This window comes from Schistocerca cancellata, chromosome 3 (genome assembly GCF_023864275.1).
Source record: "Schistocerca cancellata isolate TAMUIC-IGC-003103 chromosome 3, iqSchCanc2.1, whole genome shotgun sequence".
Lineage (NCBI taxonomy): Eukaryota > Metazoa > Arthropoda > Insecta > Orthoptera > Acrididae > Schistocerca > Schistocerca cancellata.
In genome coordinates, this window is record NC_064628.1 from 556,632,523 (window position 1) to 556,654,537 (window position 22,015).

At 41.5% G+C, this 22,015-nt stretch overlaps 1 protein-coding gene across 1 annotated transcript in view; it reads left to right on the plus strand.

Annotated features, from left to right (window-relative positions):
- Positions 1–22,015, plus strand: part of LOC126175399 (Ca(2+)/calmodulin-responsive adenylate cyclase) — a 501,843-nt gene that overhangs the window by 302,966 nt on the left and 176,862 nt on the right. Inside the window, exon 9 of the mRNA XM_049922190.1 lies at positions 20,121–20,248. Coding sequence (XP_049778147.1) covers positions 20,121–20,248 — 128 coding nt within the window. The remainder of the gene's footprint in view (positions 1–20,120; positions 20,249–22,015) is intronic.

The window sequence follows — 22,015 nt, forward strand, 5'->3', positions numbered from 1 at the left end:
TGGCTGTCGAGAACAGAGGCCGCGCACTGTTAGTGAAACTGCTTTATGTGAACGGCAGCAAGCACAGTGCTACATTAAGAGAGTTTCGCCGACTGGAAGGACTGAGGGGAGGCTCGATGTCATTAAATGGTTTAAAGAAAAGATAATGAAACTCGAGAACACGGGTGAGCATGGCGTGGCACCTGGAAGAGGAAGACGTGCTGTCCCGGCGGAAGTTATTGACAAGGTTGCTGTTGCTGCAACTGACTGTGCAGCACGTGCTCCGGGCAATACTGGTGCTCGGGCAGTGTCGCGAGAATTGTCCATCCCACGGTCAACAGTACGGAAATTTTTGCAGTATGTATTACACTGATACCCGTACAGCATCCAGATGGTGCGCAATTGACACCTCTTGATCCGCGGCAGCGTTCTTAATTTGCTCTTCGGTTTCTGGCACGGATCGAAGTTGATGACATGTGGCTGGACAATATTCTGTGGAATGAAGAGTCCCATATTACACTAGGGTGTCCTGAAGGCACAGAACTGCCGAACTTGGTGTACTGTTAAACTGCGTGTTGTTCACGAAGAGTCATTGCACTCGCCCTATGTAACTGTGTAATTAGCATTCACAGCACCTTTATTCTCGGTCTGTTTTACTTTGAGGATAATAATACTCAAAAAGGACATGTCATGTGTACCATTGAAGTCTGTACATTATCGAGACCTCCTTGTACAGCTTGTGATTCCTGCTTTGGAAGAGCGCAACTGTGTGGAAATTACTGTTTTCATGGAAGATGGGGCAACATCTTCTGTGCTCCCCCAGTGAAAGATATGCTTAATGCAACCTTCCACGAACGTGGTATCTCCAGAAGCTTTTCCAGATCTCAGTCCATATGACTTTTGGCTCTGGGGATATTTAAAAGAACACCTTTGCCAGGTACACGTTCGGTCTCTACGTGATCTGAAGGTTAGTATACAGGAATACGTTTCTCAGATTCCGCTGGAACTGCTGCGAGAACTGTTGACCACGTCTTTTTAGGGATGCAGCATCTCTTCGACTTGTCTGCTGCTCATACACACCAAAATGTATAGGCGGTGGTCTTTGATAAAATCAACATCATGCCTTTCTCACTTGTTTGACCTTTTCTGTTCACGTCCCGTGCGTAATCCATTACATATGGAATCATTTCTACACGTATTTCTTGTCCCCAGAGCACCAGATTTGCACCTGGTGGCTAAAATTGGAACTTTTTTTTTTCTAGCATACATCGTTTCAACAGTGACGTATTAGAATACCTACTACGTTTCGCTGACATAAGGTAATTACAGCCCACCCTTGACCTCTGTGAGTAGGTGAATTTCAATTATAAGCACCCTGTATACTACAACACCCCCACCCCAACTTCACGTACCGCTCCCATATCGATAGCGAAGACAAGGTTAGACTAATTACAACATGCACAGAGGCATTGAATCAACCATTCTTCCCGCGCTCCATACGCGAATGTAATGGGAAGAAGCCCTTTCAATCGGCAGAATAAGACATACATTTCACTTTGGTTTATGGGTCGTAGATCTAAAGGTAGAGCAGTGTGCTAAGCAACTCTCCGTAACCGACGTCCACTGACACAACAGACAGAACTCACATGAACTGTCGGCAGGCTTCGAGGAGCCCACCTCACCTGATATGAGCTTATTGCCATAAACAACGTACTGATTTGGGGTCTATCCTGAATTCGATGCAGTTAGAGTAAAAAAAATGGAATATTGAACGTAGTGTACACCACAAATTTGAAATGAATTTGAAGTCGTTAAAAGTTATTGCTGAAAATGCTCTCTCCTCACTCCACCCAATGTTTTTAAAGAAAGCCGATCGATGTAACCCTATTTTGTACACCATACAAGGCTCGTTTGTGCGTCGGATTTATAAAAATTGAATGATAATAAAGAAAATCCACTCTGAAGTCAGTAACATGAACTTACTTATGCCGGAGGATCGATAAATAATTATTTTGTCCGTGGAATTGTCATTTACCTATTTTTACATGGTGGAATACAACTTTTCGTGCTTCGTAGTATTTGTTTATTGATGCCTCGTCTGCCTTTTGTTTCGACTTGCCAGCAACCTCTCCCTCTTCAGTGCTCCCTGCAGAGCAGCTCCGCTGTGCAATCTTTTCTTTTGTTCTCTTCGCTGCATCCCACCTGTTTTTGCGTCCTTTGTGTTCATTTATGGAATTCTTCATCCTTGCTTTTCGTACCGTCGGCAAGCAGGAGATTAGTAGCCTCGCAGTTGTGGAATAAAAGCCCAGCTCTGGACCAGATGAACACTCCGCTGTAGTTGTCTGTTCTGCCGTGGCTCTGCGGTGTCTGGTGTTTACGGCGATGCTTCAGTTTCTCCATTGCTTCATACTGCAAGAGTAGTTGTTTATTTCAGGCGCTTCTGCAGAGATGTAATATTAGCACTATTCATATATATCTTGTAATCTAGCTTGTTCCACATCATATCGATAAAATAATCGTGACAATGATCTACGGAACATGACTGAACTAAACTATGGCTGTTAATCAGGGTCTTAGATATTGCAGTAGTTTCCAAATCGAACATGTTTCACCTCACTAACTGGTACTGTTAACATCGTGCTATTAACACGATAAGCGCACCGTGTGTCCCATGGGACTCTTGGTTTGGCCAGCATCGGTCCCCTAAGCGTGACAGTATAATTCCCGTTTGGAAGAAGTCTGTCCGTGCGGACCGACAGTGTACTTCTCGTTTGGACGACATCAGTGCATGGAAACGGCAGTAACAAGATTTAAAAAACAAATGTTGTAATTTTAATTAAGTTTATTATAACATTCAGTACAAAGGCGGCGTTTAGATCTGCACGTATTACAGAAGGTAATAACCTGTTTAGTTAATTTTCTAAGTGTATTGCGCCCAAACGTTTTTGTGTCAGTCTTGTAACATACAGACAATATCTACAGACTTTACGAATGTTTCCTTCCATTTTTTCCAACATACGTTTGCTTCTTCATATGTCAATAATGACTGGTGTTTCTTCATATGAATCCCTAGTGAGCACATCTGCTAATTGTTTCCGAAAAATCGTGGTTGGCTCTTTCCGTCCCGTCACGTCTTGGATGACATACGAGACGTGGCTGTAAAGTAATGGGACCGATGTTGTCACAGAGTAAGAACGCTCACGCCAAAAATGAACGACCAATAGCTGTGACGCGAGGCTTTCGCAGATGAATGAATGCGGCGTCTCCGGTGTCTGTAGGCAAATGAACGCGGCCGTGGTATTCGTTTAGGTGAGAATTGTTATTCAGTTTCACCGGAAAAAGATAAGTGTAATAAATAATAATACAGCAACAGATTTTCGTGGAGCTTCACACGAAACTTGGAAGCACAGCTACTGAAACCTATCTGTTACTAAAGGAAGTGTATTGCGAAGACTGTTTATCGAGTACGGGAGTTTTTGACTGGTTCAAGCGTTTCCAGGGTGGCCTAGAAGTACTTGAAAGCGACCTGTAGGAATTCACAAAGAGCGTGTAAGGCAAATTTCACATAATCAATTTAACATGAGATAAATATGCGTGAATTTGGTGCCGAAAATTCTCAATATCGAACAAGAAGCAGATCGTAAAAATCATTATACTGGAACTTTAAATACCATTGAAAATGATCATGATTTCTTGGAAACTGTGATAATATGGGCGAATCGTGGTTTTTCATTTATGATACAGAAACTAAATGCTAATCCATGCGCTGGAAGTGCCTAACTTCAGCGAGAGCGGGAAAAGCTGGAATGAGCAATCAAGATTCGAAGATTTGATGATTGTTTTTTTCGATATTCCTGGAATTGTGTATCTTCACTGGCTTCGCGATAGTCAAACTATTAATCAACATTACTACATTCAGGTTCTTGTTCAACACTGCGGAAAAATAAGGAAAAACACCCGAGTTGTGGAAGGACAAGTCGTGGGTTCTGCCTCAAAGCAACGCACCAACTCATACCACATCGTCTAAGAGGTTTCTGACAAAGTGCAGCATCTCAGTGTCAGAACACCCTCCTTATTCGCCTGACCTAGCACTACATGACTTTTATCTGTTACCCAAGGTCAAATCTGCTGCAAAAGAAATAAAATTTCACTCCGTTGAAGCAGGAAAGAAAAAGCAGCACGCGTCATCAAGGAGCTTGCAGAGGAGGATTTCCAGCACTGTTTCCATCAATGTAAAATTCACTTCGAGCGTTATAGGGATACAGAAGGGGAATTTATTGAGGGTGACAATAACTAAATACAAATATTTTTGAAATAAAAGTTTTACGGCAATAGTTTTTATAGTCACACCTCGTATAACGTATTCACAACAGCGCTATTCAAAAAGAGATTCACTGCTAACTTTCGCTACCATTTAACTGTCAGTTACAGTGGAGTGCTATATGAACACGGAAAGCTGAACAGAAAATTTTCCCTTATTATACTGAGTAACAAATTTTGGCTTTCGATAGACTCATCTTCTGGTTTCACTCGAATACACACGCCGGACTGCCGCCTAATCGGAAAGCCCCATAAAATCGGCTCCAAGGTCAACCTGTTAACAATCTTCCGATGAAGGAAAGAGGCGTCGGGCTTAATGTGTTGTCTACGATGAGGTCGTTAAAGACAGCGCACATGCTCAAATAGGACAAGGATGAGGAACCAATTTGGTCGTGTCCTTTCGAAACGAGCGATTCCGGAATTTGCCTCGCTGGATATGGACAATGATGGATACCTAAGTGTAGACGGAAGGACAGGATTTGAACCCCACTGAACCCGAAAGCGACCCCAGTGCATTGACCACTGCACCGCCTGGCCACGTCTCTTACAAGGAACAAAGTCGTGTGATATACATTCACAGGCCATCGTATCGTGATGTACCACAGTCATTCACGTTCTTTCTTTTCCAGTCACGCTTGGTGTGCGGAAGAAAATTTGTCGTTGCTCCTACATATATGCCAGAATAATTCTGATTTTTATCGTCATCATCAAAACGTGATTTATACAGTCTCGGAAGTAAGATGTTTCTTGACCTATATTTGAACGTAATATCTTGGAATTTAGACAGTAAAAGCTGTTCACATTGTTTCCACCTTCCTGGTAGCGTCTCATACTGGAGTTAGTTGACTATTCGTATGACGTTCTCACGGAGTTATTCCTCGCGAGATTTAGGCAACAGGGAGGCTTATATGTAATCGTTTTTCTGTCCTCTGAGTGATCGGTTAATGTTACACCATTCGAATCACGAAATAAAACGTTACATGTCAGTTACACCTTCTTTGTAGAATGTATGCAAATGATTGTTTCTTGTCTGCAATTATGAAGTAATCTCGTGCTTGATGAAATGCGTGATAGAGCCTCAGGAACTTTCTCGCATTGCGCGAGAACGTGTCTGGCCATCTGATGGGAATTCAACAGGCGTTTCAGCCTTTGATCAAGAGAGAACATTGGTCCCATTTTCCATGGAACAATATGTTGAATTTACAATTTAAATGTTCCTTTTCTTGGGATGCTTATACGTTTATTTATCGAGAGGATATCTACTTGCCGGTCGTTCAACACCTCATCGTGTATTACCTTCACCATATCTTTGGTTCTGGTCTCCACAGGATCTTCCGTATACTCGCCGTCATTCGAGCCGGTAGGGCTACACACAAAATTAATTAGCCTTTTTGTTCCTATATCACGCGACGGAGCAGAGAGCTTCTCTTTTCAGCCCTCTTCTGTTTCGTTGAAAGTTTTCATGAGAGTCTCTGCTCGTTTGGATTTATTTTTTCTCTTATTTCAGCTATTAAAAACGCTATCGGAGACAAACATCACTTTATGGAGGACGACGACGAAGTTCTAATCAACATATAAAAGGTAAAAACATATATCCAGTTTGGAAGTTAACTTAAACATACGATGGGCCACGTTCTTGAGTTAAATTCATAAACATTATTTGCAACTAAGAGGTTGCTTTGATACAAGCGACAGATACATAGCGTAAACAGAGAAACAGAAAACCTGCGAAGCAAAATAACAAAAAGAGAGACACCTTCGTGGTTCATACAGAATGAAAACGAGCAAGTCACGTTGCTACCAACCACTACGCATTTTTCTAGAAAATTGTTCATTAAGAAACTGTGACGTTATGCCCCCATTAGGGGACATTAATGAAATGAAATGAAATGTCGTATGGCTAGCGCCGCCTCCCGGGTAGACCGGTCGCCTGGTGCAAGTCTTTTGAGCTGACGCCACTTCGGCGACTTGCGCGTCGAATTGTATGAAAATATGATGATGAAGACAACACAACATCCAGTCCCTGAGCGGAGAAAATCTCCGACCCTGCCGGAAATCGAACTGGGGCCCCTTAGCACAGCATTCCAGTTGATACAATAACTCGTTTTTTTTACAGACGTAGATAACCCTCTGACCGAACACGCTGAGCTGCCGTGCTGGCACCACTCAGGTATCGAGGCGGACGGGTGACATTGGTTGGTCGTTTTTGGGAAAGGAGACCAGACAGCGAGGTCATCGGTGTCATCGGATTAGGGAAGGACGGGGAAGGAAGTCGGCCGTGCCCTTTGAAAAGAACCATCCCGGCATTTGCCTGGAGCGATTTAGGGAAATCACGGAAAACCTGAATCAGGATGGCCGGACGCGGGATTGAACCGTCGTCCTCCGGAATGCGAGTCCAGTGTCTAACCACTGCGCCACCTCGCTCGGTGGTGACATTGGTAAGAAGAGTACTAGACAGTAAACAGCTCAAACGTGTTGGCAAAAACACATACAGTGTCAAATGTATAGAACGAAAAGCAACAGAAGTTGACATAGTAGCTGCTACGGTACTGCAAAACATGTCGAATAAAACTTTTTACATAAGCGGAATATTTTCCGCTGAAAATATACGTGTAGTATTATATAGGCCTCTCTTGTGATGTGGATTGACATTCTACGAACGTAATAACTCTCTTACTCCCATAATGACAGGGCATTAAGACGTTTAATTTTTGTTTTTTAAGGCCACAGTCTCAGAACCACGGGTTCATTAAAACTCATAGAGTTATTTTGAGTAGTCTCTACTGAGATTATTTGATTCAAAAACGATAATATCTTTATGTACTGCCGAGTAATATTTATAGTATTATGTGCTTATTAACATACAACCTGAACAGAGTTTCGTCCATCGTTTGCACATACGTCACAACAGATTGATATACTAATCCAGAACTTAAAGAAATATCGCGAAATCTGCACTTAACCTGGGTATCCAAAAAAAAAATTAAATAACATGAAAACAAAGGTTGGAATGAGAACACAACAAACTATGTGTTTACTGTGAAATCTGTAAGAATGTTGCACAGAAGTTTCGAAATAATACTTACGAAAGCTGCTTACAGAAGGCGCTTTACTCTACAAGCAATCGTTGTAGTCACGTCACAATCTTTCCAAACGTCCATTGCCCTCAGTAGATAGGTGTCACAAACGTACAACTAGATCTGCCACTATATCTTGTAGTGTCTCAGCCCGAATTTAGTGTGATCGACAAACTGGACTTATTCCCTGATACTAAGCTAGTTCCGAAGTGTGATGCGTCCCGCAAAAATTAGTCGCAAGGAGTCAGATCGGGTGAATATGGGAGTCAGTCCATGCCCGCGTCAGTAAACTTGCGGTAACCCAATGTAGTGACTCCATTCCCGGCGTATTCGACAAGAAAACGGTATACACCTGTTCGGTGCGATGAGGTCCGGCCCTAATTGCAAGAGGCACTAGGTGCATGGTGGATCCTCAAAATTGTTTCAAAATTAGCAGCATAACGTCCCCTAGTTATCGATTCTCGCTTGCAGAAAGGTCCGGTAGTGCCTCTGCTTCATACCGCAGTCAAAACAGTAACTTTAGAAGAATGCAGTGGTTTCGCTTCACACGAATAGGGATTTTTCGGAATCCCAAATTCGGCAGTTTTGTTTATTCTCGGATCCATTCAGGTGGAAATGTACTTCATCTGTGCACCAGATGCAATCAACATTAGCAGTCATTGTGAGAATCTGATTCGCAAAGTCAGATCTTTCTCGCACAGTGGGTACAGGAATGACTTGGTGGCTTTTGGTTTTGAATGGAAACATGTGCAGACTAGAATGAAATTTTCACTCTACAGCGGAGTGTGCGCTGATATGAAACTTCCTGACAGATTAAAACTGTGTACCGGACCGCGACTCGAACTCTGGACCTTTGCCTTTCGTGGGTAAGTGCTCTACCAACTGAGCTACCCAAGCACGACTCACGCCCCGTCCTCACAGCTTTAATTCCGCCAGTACCTCGTCTACTACCTTCCAGACTTCACAGAAGTTCTTCTGCGAATCTTGCAGAACTAGCACTCCTGGAAGAAAGGATATTGCGGAGACATGGCTTAGCCACAGCCTGGAGGATGTTTCTACAATGAAATTTTCACTCTATTGCGGAGTGTGCGCTGATATGTAACTTCCTGGCAGATTAAAACTGTGTCCGCCGCTCGTGGTCTCGCGGTAGCATTCTCGCTTCCCGAGCACGGGGTCCCGGGTTCGATTCCCGGCGGGGTCAGGGATTTTCACCTGCCTCGAGATGACTGGGTGTTTGTGTTGTCCTCATCATTTCATCATCATCCAGGAAAGTGGCGAAATTGGACTGAGCAAAAGATTGGGTAATTGTACGGGCGCTGATAACCACGCAGTTGAGCGCCCCACAAACCAAACATCATCATCATCAGATTAAAACTGTGTGTAGGACCGAGACCGAACTCGGGACCTTTGCCTTTCGTGAGCAAGTGCTCTACCAACCGAAGGCAAAGGTCCGAAGTTCGAGTCTCGGTCCGGCACACAGTTTTAATCTGCCAGGAAGTTTCATATCAGCGCTCACTCCACAATGGAGTGAAAATGTCATTGTAGAAACATCCTCCAGGCTGTGGCTAAGCCATGTCTCCGCAATATCCTTTCTTCCAGGAGTGCTAGTTCTGCAAGATTCGCAGGAGAACTTCTGTGAAGTCTGAAAGGTAGTAGACGAGGTACTGGCGGAATTAAAGCTGTGAGGACGGGGCGTGAGTCGTGCTTGGGTAGCTCAGTTGGTAGAGCACTTGCCCGCAAAAGGTAAAGGTCTCGAGTTCGAGTTCGAGTCTCGGTCCGGCACACAGCTTTAATCTGCCAGGAAGTTTCGTGTGCAGACTATTTCTCAGAGTTTTATGCGTACTGGAACGCTTCAAAACATTCCTTCGGACGGATTTTCTCGGATGATGGTGATTTTAGTCCAGTAACTGGGGGACATTTTTCAATTGCGTATGTTTTTCGCATCGGGTTCTTTTAGAATATTAAATCGTGTTTGAAAACTGCGCCATGCTGCCGTAATACTATGTTCTAACCTGTGATATTCTAGTACCAGGAACACATGTTACTCAGTGTAATACCTGACTTCAACCTGTCCCTGAGGTATGCTAGTACCAGTTGTTGCTTATTACAGCGCCATCTACTAGTAGCTTTCGTAACTACTACTTCAAAATGTCAGAATAAAATTCTTACAGCTTTCACAATAAATGTACCATTTGTTGCGTTCTTATAACGATCTTTGTTTACATATTACTTAATTTTAAAATCAGGGAATTCTCAGTCACTCATACTTTACCACAGCAGATAGCGGCAAATTTCGTTGTCGGAAAGATGACGCTTTCGGGCGTATAGAAGGGAGCTGGGATAGACTAGACTAGATCGTGTCAGCTGTTCTCATAACATAGGCAGTAGTAGACTGCTCAGCCTATGACTCGGGTTCGATCCATAGTTCCGTCCGATGTCCAATTTTTGTATCGCTCTCTTGTTCGGTTTTAGGAAACCAAAGACAGACGACGTTTGGCGACACCGACTCTGGCGGGCCGCTTGAATTAAGCGCGCAACGGCTTGATTGGCTAACTTCAACACTAATTAACTCGGGAACGATGAAAACGTATTGAATTTCTTTCTGAACAGTTATTTCTCATCACATTTTGTCGTCTAACATCCTTACAAGTTTTTCACAATGTTACTGATCACCTTGCGTACATATATTTGCGAGATGGGAGTGGTGTATGTGAGTTGTTGGTTATAATACAGAATAGTATGCGCAAATAACGGTTAATAAGGACACAGTATTGTACAGATAATTGTTGTACATGTTCATGCATATTGGTATTGCCCAGTTTTATGTAGACTGACGTTACCTGGTCTTACAATTCCGTTCAGTTGTAGTTCCGCGAAGCCTATATGCAGCGAGAGTAATTGAAAATTGTCCCAAAGTGCCAGATTCCTTACAATTCTCGGGTAAAGATACTCACTTTGCACCAAGAAGGCAATAGTGCTAGTCAAATATTGAAGGAATTGAACCTTTTCCATCAGCAGAGTCGTCAAGACCATAAAGATACAGGCTCCTGTGATCATCATCCTCACCGAGCAGTATCCAGAAAAATATCAGAACAAACAGCAGAAGATGTATTAGGTAGTGGCCAGTATATGTAACAGATTCAAAAATGTCCGTAAATTGACTGCAGAACTAAACACAACTAGGGGTACAACAATGAGTCAACACTGCGACAGCACCCACCAGAAAACAGCCTCCAGGATTATGTGGCAGCAAGGAAGCCATTGTTACGCTCCATTAACAAAAAGAAGAGGCGTCAGTGGGCTACGGCACATCAACGTTTGGCAGCATGGGCCTGGGAAAGAGTCTTATTCACTGATGAATCCAAGTTGGAAATATTTGGAAGTAAACACTGTCAATTAGTATGCTGGTTACACCATCAACACTTGAATCTTCAGTGCATATTTCCAACTCTTAAGCACGGAGGGGGTTCTGTGGTGGTTTAGGTGCCTTTTGGCGGGAATAAAGTCGGAGATGTGATGAACGTAGATGGAAAACTGAATCAAAAGAATTATCATGCCATTCTACTGTGGCATGCCAAGACAAGTGATTCGCATCTTATTGCGAAAGATTTGCCTTGCAGCAAGACAAAGACCAAAAACATACATCCCACTTGTCAGAACTATGCAAAGTCTCTAGAGGTTCAGAAAATTTTGAAAAACATGGAATGGTCTGTCAGTTCCCTGATTGTGACCCAATCAAGATACTAAGGGTTGAGTTAGACAGGATGATCCAAAAACAGAGAATCATGAGTGGGACACATCTGTGGGAGGTCCTGCAACAAGAATGGAGACCAATTGCAGATGAAAAAAATCGACCCATCGCATGCCAAGATCATGCAAGACAGTGATTAAAACAAAGAGTGGCTGTTTTGAGGAATCTAAAATTTAATGGTTGCCTTTAGTGCTGTATTGTTTGAGCCTAAGAAAATTTGGAAAACAATAAAATGTCCTTTTCCCTTGTTCATAATCATTTGGTGTTTCCAAACTTAATCACAGAACAAAAAAATTAATTCAAACTGAATTATGGTTTATGAATGTCTACAAGGAGGCTGTGGAATTTTTGCCTTTCCAGTTAACTGCAGCTGTTCCGTTGCCCCTCTTTTATTCCTGAAAGTTATGGCTGAAGGCAGTCAGATGTATACAGTATTTATTGATTTTGAAAACATTTGAGTTAGAACCATATTAAAAGCTTCAGAAAACTGTGTTCCAGTCCAGTCTCGCGTCTGCTCAGCTCAAGATGTTTCCTAGAAGGTGGTTTTCCATTGTATTGGCTCAAATTTTCAGAGGCGACTCTAGCATGCAAATGCAAACTTCACACCTTCAGTTGACGTAAGTTTGGCTGACAGTTACAGCTAATCCAGAACCAGCAAGCAAAAATTTGTAAGGATATTAACTTAGGATGTACTGTAACACAAAACTCATTATTTTAGAATCTTTATTTATTACCATGTATACAACAATAATGTGTACAGTTTCTCATTCAATTTTAAATATAACAAAAATATTTATATGGATTTACTTTCTTAACTTTAATATTCACAAAATCTTTGCCAGTATCGCTAATTTCAGTGTGGGTATATAAAGGGGTACTTTACTTTGCCACAGTGTTGACCGGAAGTATTTTTTTTATTATTGTTTTTGATTTAGAGAAAGATCTTTCAGTGTGACTGGTAACAGTGCATGAAGTCTATGTGCTATCGATAACTTTGGAAATCCTGAAATCGAGTAGTTCGAAAACAAATAAAAAAGTATGTCTAACAGGATTGTATAGTCAGAAAGTAATATTTGTAAAAGTTATTTTACGTTAATAAGAGAGTATTGATCAGCATCAGAGTTTGAGCCCCTGCTCATTTTTTATTTTTGTAGAAATATGTAATCTGTTTAGATTTCATTAAAAATTTTGCAACTATTATCAAATTTTGTTGTAGTGGTGTTCAATAGGTAATACTAAAAAATTGCTTTGATGGATGTATCTGGGTCAGTTGTCGGCTCATCTGTAGTCTCATACATATTTTTTTCTGGGCCGGCGTTGGCTCAATGTGGGAAATACCGCACACCAACGAAGCATTTGCATTTGAGTTAAGCCTGAGCACGAATGAGGATTTTGTTCTCTTCATCAGTCAGAACACAGTGTACACCTTCACTTCATCATCAACAGAAATGTCCCTTCAGTATGACTGAGGCGCAGTGGTTAACACACTAGACTTGCACTCAGAAGGACAACAGTTCAAATCCCCATCTGGACATCCAGATTTGGGTTTTTTATGTGATTTCCATACACTGATTGAGGCAAATGCTGGAATGGTTCCTTTGAAAGAGCATGGCTGACTTCTGTCCCCAACCTTCCCTATTTCAAGCTTTGGCTTCGTCTCTAATGACTTCGTCGTCGACGGGACATTAAACTCTAACGTTCCTTCCTTCCTGCCTTTCTTTCTTTCTTTCTTTCTTTCTTTCTTTCTTCTGTGCTATCTTCTCCTCTGTTTGTGGGACTGTACAGGGTGCCTGTCAAAGAAATAAATTTTGTTGGTATCAACTGTAAGCATTGTAGACTGTGGTGCAAGGTCACAATTGAAGAGTAGCTCATAGTTTTAGGTAACCACATGAACGAGTACTGTGTAAATGCTAGTCGGTTGCTTGAACTGTGTGACTGATGTGGCATGGTATTCTTCTGCATATTGCCTTTTCCCTTCGAACAGGAAGTTACACTCACCAGCTGACTGCAGTCCCTTTACCATACAGGAGTCAAACTTTCTCCATCTGCAGTTTTTTGTCACCCAAATGATTGCTCCATTTAATGCTAAACAGACACTGTGAAAGTTACAGAACATGATTAAAATAGTCATATACACTGACAGAAAAAACTCACAATATCAAAAAATAATTGATGTAGAGTAATGAAATTTCAGTTGCAAGATGACAGGTTAATTAATGCAAGCCTGAGATAAACCATTGTAAATGTGAAATGCTGGTACATTGATAACCAGTGTAACAGCCAGAAAGTTGAATGCAAACGTACATGCATTTTACCATAAAGGTGGCGGATACCAGCTTGTAGGACGGAGTTCCATGCCTGTTGCACTTGGTCAGTCAATACAAGGATGGATAATGCTGTTTCTGCCAGAGATGAGAGGCTCCAGATTTGTTGACCAATATAGATTGCATGTGTGCCACATAACTAAAGTTGCACATATTGAACATTTTTAAGAAAAACAAGGTTAGTTTATGTTCAGTTTGATATATGAAGTGTTGTAAATAGTCTAAATCAGACTGTTATAGTATACCATTGAAACTAGAATAATTGTGATTCTCCAGGGCATAGACAGTGACAGTGGTGAATAATCGCGCAACCCAGATACAATATAGAACACTTTATCATCACACAGAGCATACAGTAGACAACAAAGCCCTAAGCCAGATCACTTGTCAAAGGGTTTCTGACTGGGGTTCTGGTCAACTGGCCAGCAGTGCAGTGTTTCCACAGTGTCCTCCCTCACACTTATCCACCTTCTGGCACCCTTAGTGCAGAGCACTATGAGGGAGGCTGTGTGAAGTGATGTGGTGGCATAATGGCAACTGCGTGGAGAGATGTGGTGGCATGATGGCATCTGTGTGGAGTGATGTGGTGGCTTGATGGCATGGGGACAGACAGGTCTTTCAGGTGCAATATCATCTGCAGCAGTAAGGGTCATGGAGCAGTAGTGTATGCCGATTGGCATACGGATGGTAATTGTGGAGGCAGATCAGTTTGCAGTGAAGCAGGCCATAGCATGAGTGTGTGGCAGTGTTTGGGGATGGCAGTGTGAAGGGTGGATAGGGCTGGTGGGAGGTTCAATGGAAGTAAACATGTTGTCATAATTCTGCAGTCCTTCAGTGAGGAGGTTGTTGTCAACAAGTTGGATGTTGGGGTCCCCGGGAAGGAAGTCACAGATATCCAGTCATAATTTGAAGGTTGGCAGTACAGCATTAATAACAACAGGATAGGCAAGTGTCAGAGAGAGGGTTGCTTGGCAAGTGTTGACATTCGGTGAGGTGTTTTGTAGTGTCCAGGCAGATTTAAGTCGATTGATTGACACAGTTGCAGATTTTCTAGTTGATGACATTTGGAAGGTTCAGTAGTCTCTTTGGAGCACTTTATGGAGCCTGAGTAGAGAGATTTGGGACAGATTGTAACATGTCCTTTCTTAACATTATGAAGTCACAGTCTGCAAGTGCTTTGTGATCAAAGACTTCAGGTGGTGAGTGTGGGAGGGGCAGTGGTATGTGAAGGCATGCTACGTGGTTCTCGACATGTGTGACTAAGTCCAGTAGGCCTGGGGCGTAGGTTCATGGAGCATGAAGTCTGCTGGCAGGGATAATGTCTCGCTGTATAGAATTTCACCCAGTGATGCTTGAAGGTCATGTCTTTTTGCTGTACGAAGTCCCAGGAGAACCCACAGGAGCACCTTCATTCATAGCTCTTCGTGGCATGTAAGTGCTGCCTGTCATATGTGGTGCTACCATTCGACCAGATCGTTACTTTGAGGGTGGTATGCTGTGGTTCTAAAATGCTTAGCGCCCATCATATTGCATAGTTCGAAAAAGAGTGCAGAGTCATAAAATGCCTGTCCTGGTCTGTTGTGACGGAAACTGGCTGGCCGAAGTGTGAGACCCTCATTTGAGCAAATGCTTTGGCAGTGGGTTCAGCCATTGAAATACTGTTGCTTCGACCCAATGTGTGACATGATTGATCACCAGGAGAATATGGTGGTAGTAATCAGAGTCAGGTAGTGGACCGATAAGGTCATTATGTATTTGATGAAAGCACCCTTTGGGATCTCGGAAATCCTTTATATGGTTTTGTGTGACATAAGACTTCGCTCTTCTGACATGGGATGTGTGCGCTAGCATGGAGCTTATAGTTTTTCTTTACATTAGGCCACATGAACCTGTTCATCACCATGTGGTGTTTGGGCAAATGCCCAGGTGTGCCAAATTGTGGAGCTGTTCCAATACAAAATAACAGTATTTTTGATGAATAGAGGGTGTGTCCGATTTTGTGAAACATAGTGGAGTATAGGGTGGGTTGCTCCCAGGACAGGGTGACATACAGTCCATAGGTTTGTGGACAGGTCATAGATGAGGACTTGTAAATGTTCATAATGTTGTTGTGCATCTACAAACTGATCATAGTTGAGATTAGATGACAAGACACTCAAGATTCATGAGAAATAATCTGCCACAGTGTTCTCCAAGCATTTGAGGCGGGGGAGGTCCATGGTGAACTGGGCAAAGTAGTCTAAATACTAAAACCAATGGGAGCATGTGCCCTTGGGTGGGTTTTGCATAGTTGGCAAGTGGGTCTTGATTCGTGTAGATCTGAGGGGGCATCCTTTATGTTCCGTCTGAAGTAGCATACTGCTTTGTAAAGTGCCAGTAACTCCCCCTCATATGCAGACCACTTGCTTTGTGATGTTGTGGGCTTATGTGAGAAGCATAGAATGGTTGTTGCACACCACCCCACCTCTTGTTGTAGCATAGCTGTGATAGCAGTTTCTTTTGCTTTTGCTGCTGTGATGTGCTGTGCATAGTGAGGGAGTGTGCCAAGGTAATGGTCTGGATAAGGCAGTCCTTAATGCTTTGAAAAGGGTGAAAAGGGCTTTGCATCTCACTTGCCCATGTGGGTTTGAATTCGCCAGTGGTATTATTATTGCCGGCAAGAGCTTGTGCTAGTGGTGCTTTCAGGGAGACTGTGTGTGGAATGTGTCTTCTATAGAAATTGATCGTGCCTAGAAACTGGCATAATACTTGATTGTTTTCTGATGGAGACAGCTGTTGGATAGTCCCTCTATACATTGTGCTGTGCGACGGATGCATGATGCATTGGAAATGAATTTGAGAAAGATGAGTACTTTGAACTGAAGTTGACATTTGCCTTTGTTGATTATGACATTGTTGTGAGAAAGGGTGTTGAGAAATTGTTTGAAATGGTTGTTGTGAGATTCTTCATCTGGTCAGAAAATTAAAATCTCATGAAGGTAACCATAATGGAATGTAAATTTGAAGAGCAGACAACCAATGAAGTGTTGCCATATTGTCATGTTCTTAAGTCCATACAGCATGAACATAAATTCAAACAATCTGAAAGGCATGATAATGGCCATTTTATGAATGCCATCTGGAGACACTGGTATTTGTAAATATGCCATCTTACCGTCAATAACACTAAAAACAGAGTAGTTTTCCAAATAATAGGTAAAGTCCTGGCTGATGGTACAAGGATTGAGGATTCTGCGACCAATTTTATGGAAGAAGGCCATGAATTGTCAGAGGGGTGAACTATCCACGCTTGTAAGAGCTTGTCCTCTGCGGTGGGGGAGTAGGGAACAAAGATACAAATTTTTGGGTGTACATATTGATGAAAACTTGAACTGGTAGAAGCATAGTACTGAGCTTCTCAGATAATTACGTTCAGCTGCATTTGCTCTTCATATCACTGCTAATCTTGGAAAGAAATGTATCAACCTTATGACGTATTTTGCATATTTTGACCCAATAATGCCGTACTGAATAATTTTCTGGGGTAACTCGTCACTTAGGAAAAAAGTATTGACTGCATGAAAACGGGCAGTTAGAATAATACGTGGCATACACCCAAAGACTTCATGTAGGTAGCTCTTCAAAGCACTAAGCATTTTAGTATTGCTGTCACAACACGCATTTTCGCTAATGCTAATGAAATAAGTAAACAATCACAATTTGAGAAGAACAGTGATGTACACACACTATGTAATCAAAAGTATCTGCCCCAAAAACATACATTTTTTATATTACGTTTTTTATATTAGGTGCATTGTGCTGCCACCTACTGCTAGGTACTCCATACCAGCAACCTCAGTTGTCATTAGACATTGTGAGAGAGCAGAATGGGGCACTCCACGGAACTCATGGACTTCTAACATGGTCAGGTGATTGGGTGTCACTTTTGTCATACATCTGTACGCGAGTTTTCCACACTCCTAAACATCCCTAGCTCCACTGTTTCCAAAGTGATAGTGAAGTGGAAACATGAAGGGACATGTACAGCACAAAAGCTTACGGCAAACATCGTCTGTTGACTGACACAGACTGCCAACAGTTGAGGAGGGTCATAATGTGTAACAGGCAGACATCTATCCAGACCATCACACAGGAATTCCAAACTGTATCAGTATCCGCTGTAAGTACTATGGCAGTTAGGCAGGATGTGGACAAACTTGGGTTTCATGGTCAAGCGGCTGCACTTAATCCACACATCATGCCAGTATATGCCAGACGACACCTCGCTTGGTGTACGGAGTGTAAACATTGGACAATAGAACAGTGGAAAAACATTCTGTGGAGTGATTAATAATGGTACACATTGGGGCGGTCCGATCGCAGGGTGTGGGTATGATGATTGCCCAGTGAACATCATCTGCCAGCATGTGTAGTGCCAACAATAAAATTCGGAGGTGGTCGCGTTATGGTGAGGTTGTGTTTTTCATGGAGGGGGTTTGCACCCCTCGTTGTTTTGCATGACACTACAACAGCATAGCCCTACATTGATGTTTCAAGCTCCTTCTTGCTTACCACTGTTAAAGAGCAATTCGGTGATGACGGTTGCATCTTTCAACATGACTGAGCGCCTGTTTGTAATGCACGGCCTGTGATGGAGTTATTATGTGACAGTTACATCCCTGTGATGGACTAGCCTACACAGAGTCCTGACCTGAATACTATAGAACACCTTTGGTATGTTTTGGAATGCCGACTTCATGCCAGGCCTCGCCGACCGACATCGATACCTCTCCTCAGTACAGCACTCAGTGAGGAATGGGCTGCCATTCACCAAGAAACCTTCCAGCACCTGACTGAATGTATGTCTGCAAGAGTGGAAGCTGTCATCAAGGCTAAGTAAGGGTGGGCCAACACCATACTGAATTTCAGCATTACCGATGGAGGGCTCCACATACTTGTAAGTCATTTTCAGCCAGGTGTCTCGATACTTTTGATCACTTAGTGTATTTACAATACTAGAGGGAAAAATTAACTTTGTTGTGCATTGTTAAAGCTGTCGGCTGCTCAGAAAGAAGTTCAGTATGCAGCAGTAAAATTTTTTGATCATACTGTATAACATAAAATAGGTACTGAAGCATGTTTTAAATCTAATTTAAAATCATTGCCCTCGGACAACTCCTCCTGTCCCATTGATGAATTTATACTGGTAACCAGTATAAAAAGTGTGATTACATTAACAATAATAAAATGATAATGTGTTCATTAATGTTAACACTAATCATGTATACATATCCTATATACTAACTCGTTCCACATCATTTCAATGGAAGAATCATTTAAATGATCAATAGAACATGTAACTAACTAACTGCCACATTGATTGACCCTAAGTAGGTCCAGTGGTAGACGCATGGTCTGTATTATACCACGGTGGTCGGGTGTGGTGATGATCTTACAGACTGTCCAGTTCTGGAGTACTGGGAGCGGTGTTGTGAATTTATTCTGGATTATCAATAGAGGTGCCATGTTGGCATGATTTAGAGACGTTGGGAAGATAGAGTAATCTGATGGAGGCTAATGATGTAGCCAGTCAATAATTTGCTGTGTTGTGTTGTGTATCTTGTCTGACGACATCGGTATCATATTGTAAGCGAGAGTTTGTTTTGTGCCTGTTGAGATGGAGTTGTTGGATTTGTTGAAGATGGTCAGTGGTATGGAGCCATTCCTGGAGAAGCCACTGACTGTTGGGTATATCCATCAGAGATGGTGGTAGGTTATGGAGTGATCTGTGCTATTGTGCTGGACCACAGGGGGGGGGGGGGGGGGCTGAAGCTGAAGCTGAAGCTGAGTAGCTGCTGCTTGTGCTGGACCCCTCTTCGAATATGTGTAGCAACAATATAAATGTTTATAAGCTCCCACATAATTATTTTGTGCCCCATGTCGTACTGTTCTCCCTCCCCTCCCATTTCCTCCCCTCCACAAAGTACAGTATCATGTTTGTTGTAATTTTCTTGCCTACTGACATTAAGTTTATCAGTTCTTATCAATCTTTTCACCGTGTTGGTCATATTTAAAAATATAATAAAATTCTCCCACTAAGAAATTATGACAAACAGTGCTTTAGTAATGCAAGCAATGTCAGTTCTTTGGTGGTGAGGTAGTGTCTCATTTACAAAAAACTGAAGTTTTCCTGGATGTCATTGAAGTGAACTGTGTGTTCATTGCAGGAAGCATATGTGTAAAAGTGCTGGTCACAATATGTAGATGATTTTAAAATAGTTTGATACACACAACCCATATTAAACAATATTGGGAACATGGAAAAAGGAGCTAGCTAATGTTATTGTCATCATTGCAAGGGGTCAGGGAGAGGAGAGTACATGGCAGGCTCACAATGCTACTGGCAATCTCTTCCACAGTTAAGATGTATGTGTTACATAGTTACACCTGCTACAGCTAACACATATGGGTACATTTAATGGGTGAAGTACACAGAAAATAATTACAAGTTACAAACAGACCAGATTAAGGATATACCATATTTTGTAAGGGCAGATCTGCACTTCCACTGTTTTCCATAAAACTCCTCCTTTGTCTTTACTACTATTGCTACTGTTACAATGCATTTGTTACAATAGTTTTTTCAGTAACAACGGTTCAACTAAAGTATTTTAATTTTGTGTGTAACAGGACAACCACTGTCTGAGGATTAAGATCCTCGGCGACTGTTACTATTGTGTATCTGGCCTGCCAGAGCCTCGGTCCGATCATGCCCATTGCTGTGTTGAAATGGGGCTCGATATGATTGATGCTATTGCGTAAGTATTTTCTGTGCTAAATGAGTCTGTACCTTGTACTATCTTACAGTAAGATACTTTTTTTCAGATTCTGTCCTGGTTGTTAGTTTGATGTTCAGTGTGCTGGCTCATGAAATAAACTAGTCCGCCCCATCAACATCAAACCCATGTAGTGTGTTAATATTTCTTTGGCCAGTCTGAGAATGGTTTTTATACATTTTTCCACACACACATACACAAATGGTGAGCCAATTCCTCACTCTGACTTGGAATAGAAAGCTATAATAATTACATTACAACTCTACACAGAACAGAGCTTAAAAGATGTTACATAGGAAATATTTTCCTGATGTTCTGTGAAACACTTTTTGGTCAAAAACTGTCTTTCAACTTCCTTGTTATTGTCGGTTGCAATTGAAGGATAAAATGATAAGCAACTTGCACAGATAGTCCTGACATAGTTCCAGTGAATACAGAAAAGAAGATGTACAATGTGTTTCCAAATTAAAACATTACTTTTAAATGCTACACAGAAACTATTATATTTAACTCAAGTGAAAATAAAGCTTTTAACATCATGAAAAATCACTACATAAGCAAAAACTGAAAAATAAAATTTAATTGGCTACTGTAGTGTAACAACTACATAACTGAAAGTTAATGTAACACAGAAGGGAGAGGACACCACATTTGGTGATTGCAAACTAATCTGGCATTCTGTGCCATATGTATATTGATGTGAAAGTATTTCTAGATGTGTGTGTGTCATTTTTTAGCTTTTTCTTGACAGCAGGTAAAATGTAACAATCTACAACATGTGAGTGGTTGTCTGTCAAAAGGTGTTTTGAAAAGGTTGAATGCCTCTTTTTTTTAGTCTCCAGCTTATCTCATATTCATGTAACTAAACTTCCACAATTCAGTTTATGTTATAAGTTTGAAACAAGGGCTTATAGGACTGTCTTCTGTTAGTGGAATAGTGGAATTTGTGACTAGAATCCCTCCTTTTTCTGATCTTGTGATGAGATGATGGGTGTATACAGCCATGTAAGTGTTGTAATATTTTGATGATGGCGCTCTATTCAGACATGCTGGACATTTGCATTTTCAAAAAAAAAAAAAAAAAAAAAAAAAAAAAAAACCTTGAAAATGTTTCTACAACAGAAATTACAAAAGTGAAATAAATGAATTGTAAAGCTTAGAGTCAAATGGCCTCAACGATTTCATTCAAAAACATCAAAAAATTATTGGCCAAGAGAGAGAGAGAGAGAGAATAGCTTTTGTCCATGAATGTAAGCAATCTAATACTGTAACTGGCTGTGTGAAAAAATGAAACTTACCTGTTATTGTACGATTTAAGTCCAGACTTAAAGCATGCCATTAGTTGGCACAGGTTCGCAAAATTTAAAGAACAGTGGTTCAGTAATCAAACAACATTTTTCTTGTAGGGTATCTGAGTAAAGTTAAATGCTCATCCATTAATACTGGTATACCAACTAAATAAACCAGTCGAGAATTGTACTTACTAAATATAGATCCTGTGTAGCATAGACTGAGACTTTAAAATGCTTTTTCGAAAATATGTGAAGTACAGTCCTTTTAACCTCAAATGTGGCTGAAAATGAAAGTAAGTATGATGACAAGAGTTTATGTAAAGATATGTGTTGACTGATTTTCATCATAATCATTGTGGCAATTAAGACATTTGTCATAAACATGTACCAGCTTTCATGGATCCTCTGCAAGAAAAAAAATGTCTGTTGCTGTCAGTAATGTCCTTAATCATAGTTA